We start from the raw sequence: 5947 nt of genomic DNA, 5'->3' as shown, positions 1-5947 counted from the left end.
TGCTTTGACAGGAAGTAGATGTGAAAACCACAAATAAAGTTAGAATCTACACCTACTTCTACTAAAAATAATAAAAATTGAGATTGCTTTTCCCCACTTTTGAAGTGTACCATTATTTTAGAAATTACAGAAGGTTCTTAGATGGTGATCATCAGAATTAGAGCTTCAAGTAATGGCTTTTTTGCCTTAGGAATCTTTCTTTGAAAAACTACATTTCTTTTAAGTCAGCTGCTGCTAAAACCAGTCCCAGTACTGTGCTCTTTTGAAAGGATTCTGTGACTCATCACTGATGGTAGCTTTACTGATGTGAATTTATATCTAAGCTAAAGATACTGTTGCATGAAGCTGTAAGCTCTCCTATAAAAAGAGGTGTAGTTCAGTAATCTTTATAGATATACATGTAATTAAGAGTCTCAGAAAGAGCACAGACAACATTATTATGTTTAGCAACAAAGTGCTGGTATTGTAATTCAGTAAAAGTAACTTTTCAATTGATCCTTCTGCCAAGAAGAGGACAAGATTTCTTTCCTGTGATGGACTTGTTTGTGGTCTTCATTTGATTTGTATCAGAGGTGAGAAGGGATGTATGATCAGGGTGTTTTTGTCTCTGCAGGTTGGAGATATTGTGAAGGTGACGAGGATGAACATAAACGGGCAGTGGGAAGGAGAAGTCAACGGGAGGAAAGGGCTCTTCCCGTTCACGCACGTGCAGCTCTTCGACCCCCAGAACCCCGAGGAGAACGAGTGACTCCCCTGCCCCACTCACTGCTGCTTCATTCTCCTGGCTACCATTAGCATTCTTTGAGGTGGGATGATGACTTAATGGCACATTGCTAGCATTGCCCATTTTCCAGCTTGCTGCAGTTTGACAGTTCTTTTAATGTACATTTGGAATACACACAACTGAAGTCACTGCCTGACCTTCAGATCATAGTTACGTCATCCAGAATTTTGTTTCACTTTTAAAACTTTTTTGGGCCTTAAGCTGGACAAGACTGAACCGGAATACAGCAGAGAGTATGGGAAAAAAAATCTTTCCTGTTGAGACTTCCATGGACTTTTTTCTGGTTTGCTCAGTAGGAAGAGCCCTAATCTTAGATCAAACAAGCAATTTTGTGCATTACTGTCCAACAAAAAGCAACAACAAAAATGCAATTTTAGAACTGAAGAAGATTTAGTTTTGGAATTACCTGTCCTAAGGTAGTACACTTAAAATGATGGTTTCTTTAAAGGACAATAATTGGAGCTTATGTGTTCTAAGCAGTTGTATTAGACACTGCTCTTTTCTGTTAACCCTTAAGCTTGTTGTTGACCTTCCTGAAACAGTGTGTGTTACATGCAAATTACCATTGATTCAGCTGCATTGAAGCTGAGGCATTTATTTATAAGGAAACCCAGGAGGAGGTTGTACTTGTAACTTGGTTTTGACATATTTAATGCGTTTCTGTTGATTTTTGCAAGCGCTAACTGTAGAAAGTGAGCTTTAAGGGGAAACACGTTGGCCTGGTCTACAAACAGCTCTTCTGCAGTGTTGAAAGTGTAGTTTTACTAGTACAGAAGTGCTTGTCATCAAGCTGTTACTTGGTAGATCAGATTGCCATGAGGAGAGTTAGGAGTGGGACAGAAGAACTTGGTAAATACTGATAAAATCCTCTTATTTAAACATTTAAAGACATTTTATATCCATTTCTCTGCAGACTCCCTGCTCTCTCCAAAGTTTCCTAGCTGTACCAGCCCCAGCTCATCAAAAGCTCCTTTTCAAACACAGTACCTTTTTACCAGGGTGTCTGTGTTGCTGTGCTTCTCTTCCAGAGCTGCTTTCATCTTCTTTTTCCCTTCCTTTTTTCTTCCTTGCTCATATCCCAACTCCTCTGCATGCTGACATCTTTCTTTTACCCTTCCTAAGTCATTGGCTCTGTTTTATATATGACCCAGGTCCCTCCCCTCCCAGCATCCTCTAGAAAATGGTCAACTGGAGTCAGCTGCCTGAGTTCCTATGGGATAATGCTCGGGCTGGAGGAGGTCAGGAGGTGTCTGTTACTAGTGTAGCTCCTTCCCTCTTTGTGTAGCTTTTTCCCTCCTAAGCTCTCCTGCTGTGATTGTTCTGCAGCTGGGTGCTCGGCCTGAGCCTGGTGCAGGATATGAAAGCGTAGGCACAGGGGAATCCTGTGCCACCTTCCTCAAATGTGTGTTGTAAGTGAACTGGAATGCTCTTTTCAAAATGATGGAACACTGAATTAACAGAATACATGTCTGCAAAGATACAGCTACTAAACCTCCCTTTTCAGACAGCCTGGTTAAGGCAGATGTCCAGTGTGGAAGCTGGCAGGAAAACAGCAGCTCCCATTTTTCAGCTTTGGTAGGCTGTTGTTTGTAGCAAAATGAGAAGCTTCAAACACCTGCAGAATGTCATCAGATCTTACAAATGTCTAATGATATAAACATTGTCTTAAGTTCCAGCATGTTTTCTTGTTGATTTGTGTTGCTTGATCCTAATAAAAGCATGTTGTTGGTAGTTCATGTGGGAGTGCCATGAGATCCTCCGTTGGAAGGCACTGAAGAACTGCAGAAATGGCATTCACAAGCAGACATTCAAAATGCCAGGTTTTAAAATGTCTCTCCATTCATCTATTAACTGTTTTCTGTAGTATTGATCAAGTGGCTGACAGTCTGGAAGTTCTTGTAGAGCATTTTACTACCAAATTAACTGTGAAGTAGAGTAGCATTGACTGAAGTGTTTGGTGCTGTAATTCTTGACAATAGGCATTGACATTTTGTCTTGCAAAGAAAAGCTATGCAGTTCTCTTAACTAAAGAAGGTCATGTTTGTCCTGTGCCCCAACAATACCTGCTTGTTTACTACACAGATTGTACTACTGAAAGTCATCTTCTGAATACAAACTGCACTAAACTCAGTCTGCTGCAGAGAAATCTTATTTCAGGCCTGACCTAGTTACAGGCAGCTCTTCAGAAGACTGATTGTAGAATTCTTCCTTTGCGTGGTAAATAAATACTGTGAGATTTGAGATCTTGAACAGAACTTTTAACCTGATTTTTTTTCACTGAAATAAACATCTTGACTCATCCCCTCATTGAGTAAGGTGCACGCTTTGAACACAAACATTGTTTTAGGTTTAATTATGTTCCAATACTGCAGAAAAGCAAAGTACTTTACCTTCAAAACTATGCAAAATTTGTGTGTAGTGGTATCTGATGCAAAGACAAGAATTCTTGAATTTCTGTGAACCTGGTTTTAGGTCATGAATGAACAGTGTTTCTCCAAGTAGCAGCGGTGTGGTTCAGGTATGTAAAATGTGGTTTCAATGTAGCATACTGACCAGCCTAAGCTGATTGTAACCTCGCTTCAAAATGTGTCTTGGCTATTTTACTATGAGACAAGTATTTTCATATAAAGACTGCATTGGATCAGTGTGTGTTTCTCTTTGAAGGACTCTGCAATCTCAATTGCTTGTCGCTTGCTTACACATGTGCTGTCGTTTTATGAAACCTCTTAAATCTGAGTGATAATCTTATCAGTGTAAATGTTCTTGGGCGTGTAAGGTAACCTTGATATGAAGCATGTGAGCCTACAAGTGATGGCTTCAATCTATGCACCATTAAAGTTGTCCTTGCTTTGGAACTGGGAGCTGGTGTAATGACCTGGTGCCACAGTAGTCAACTATCACGAAAGGCTTGGCTTCCTCCTGCTGTGTACATGTGTATATAGACATTGAAGCCTCTGACCAGTCTGAAAGTTTAAATGAAAACTGTTTTAATCAGTGTCCATCACTGGATAAGCGCTTATTTAATTCATGATTGTTTACAAATTGGGAAAGAATAAACAAAAGGGAATATCCTGTTTGGGTTGAGGCTCTGAAGAGCCTGAGCATTATTTTTGTAAAGGGAAAAACAGCATTCTTTGTGCCATTTCATGTGCCTGTAAAGTAATTTTTTATATTGTATTAACATCCTGGGAATGAGTGGGCTGCCTTTGTTTTTTAGTCCAGTTTTCAAGCATTTTCCTCAATACCTGCATTTGAAAGTGAGACCTGCCTAAAAGACTGCCTTTTGGGACCAGTGAAAGCGTTCCTGTATAGTTGTCATTTTCTGTTTATTTGTGTTAAAGTGTATTTTGGGACAAGGATACAATTATTGCAGTGGGAAAGGTGGCCTTGTATTTGAGACAGTCTTCACTGTGTAAACTTTTAAACACAATATGTAATTTAAAGACCATGATCTTCAGGCAATAATATTAAGTGTAAGCTTTTAAATTTTATTTTGGGGATCATAGCTTGTTTTATTTTTTGTGCTATAAGATTAACAGTATTAAATGAATTATATTCTTAGAATATACGGAGTGTCTTTTCTTAAGATTAGTGCCTTTTTAATTTCTTACTCCACTTAATTCATAGAACTGGTCCCAACATCAAGCCACTGTGTTCTTTCCCCAAGGCCCTGTTTGTACAGTCTAAATAAAACTTGCCTCAACTTACAGTATTATTTGTCGTCTTTAGTCTGAAACCCTCGACAATAGCAGCAGAGTGTCGAAGCCCTTACTCTGTCCTTGCAATGCCTGTTCTGTGGGTGAACAGAGCCTGCCAACTGAAGTTTTCCAGAATCAAAGGAAGAATTAAGCAGGAGAAAATGCTGTTGCCAGGCTGAATGAAACTCTCCTGTTCCATCCTCGTGCCTCTTCTCAGACAGTACTGCTGGGCTCTGGAGGCTCAGATGAAAAAGCTGCATCTCTGGTGATTCAGATTTCCACTGCCTCCTCTACCCCGGCGCCCGACACGTCCGTGCTCTTCCTGCTCCTCCACCTCTGTATTTATTGTGCTCTTTGGCCCAGGCATTTAAGGGTCTCTGGAAACCATAACCTTTGTTTACTGTGATGCCCTGGACTGTGCTTGTAAGAATGACTGGTTTATGCAATGGTTTGAATTTCGCTTATTATTGGTTGAGTAACTAAGGTGTAACCTGTGCAGGCGCTGGAGAGCAGGGACTGCAGCTCTGGCCCCTGCCATGAGGTGCTGGTGCAGAACATCAGAACCATCTGTGTTTGGAAGTCAGAACCCACATCCTGGTCATCTTCTGCCTTTTCAGTCCAGATCAATAGTAACTTAACTAAACTTAAAGGGTTTTTTCAGTTAAATCATTAACAAGATGTTGATACTTGAGCTGATCCTGTAGAGGAGGAAAACTTAAGAAGAACATCAACCATGCAACTGCTGCGAAGGAGAAGCCTACAAAGCTTGTATTGGTTCCCTGGACTCTGTAGGTATGGTGACAGCCTCGTGTTTGTCTTCTCTGGAGTACAGATTTCCATGTGATGTTAATAAACATTCATAGCCAACTCTGCATAGTGTCTTATCATCAAATAGTCACATTTGGTAAGTTATGTTTTGGAGAAAATCAGTTGTGTTTTAAAGATAAGAACAGGTCAGATCCATTCAGTGGGCTTGGTAATCCTGTTTCAGGCTAAAAGGCAAAAAGTAAAAGGAAGGAACAGGAAGCAAGCAGTAACTCAAGGTGGCTTTATTTGTCTTACTTGCATTCAGGCTTCCACAGGTGCAAATCTGAACTAGTTCAGTTACTTCAATCCAACAACAGGCAGCACAAGCCTCCATTTTTCAGTGCAAGCTGGGATCAGCTGGGTTCATCAGTTTGTCACTGATTTATTTAAAAGGTTTTATTTCTAAACTGGTGTGATGTCAAACACCCTTTTAGACATACCCAGAGGTGTCTGTTGGAGCTTACACCAGTAGGAAATACACCTAAATACACCAAATAAACTGCAGCCACAGCAGAACACAGTTCCATTTCTACATGTTTCTCCAGAGTGTGGAGTGTGCACAGATGAAAAGCTCCTGAGGTCCACACTCACCTTGGAGCATTTGTACTGATTTTGGTCCCCCATATCATCCCCTCTGCCTTGTTTTCTAGAGAACAGG

The 5947-nt window shown here is 40.5% G+C and overlaps 1 protein-coding gene across 1 annotated transcript in view; it reads left to right on the top strand.

Moving 5' to 3' along the window:
- The window catches only part of CRKL (CRK like proto-oncogene, adaptor protein), a 17595-nt gene extending 12241 nt beyond the window's left edge, over positions 1-5354 (top strand). Inside the window, exon 3 of the mRNA XM_005428425.3 lies at positions 614-5354. Coding sequence (XP_005428482.1) covers positions 614-748 — 135 coding nt within the window. The 3' untranslated portion in view covers positions 749-5354. The remainder of the gene's footprint in view (positions 1-613) is intronic.
- The last annotated feature ends 593 nt before the right edge of the window (positions 5355-5947 follow it).

The sequence above is a fragment of the Geospiza fortis genome, unplaced genomic scaffold (assembly GCF_000277835.1).
Source record: "Geospiza fortis unplaced genomic scaffold, GeoFor_1.0 scaffold31, whole genome shotgun sequence".
NCBI classification, from domain to species: Eukaryota; Metazoa; Chordata; class Aves; order Passeriformes; family Thraupidae; genus Geospiza; species Geospiza fortis.
This window is presented reverse-complemented; position numbering and strand designations above follow the sequence as displayed.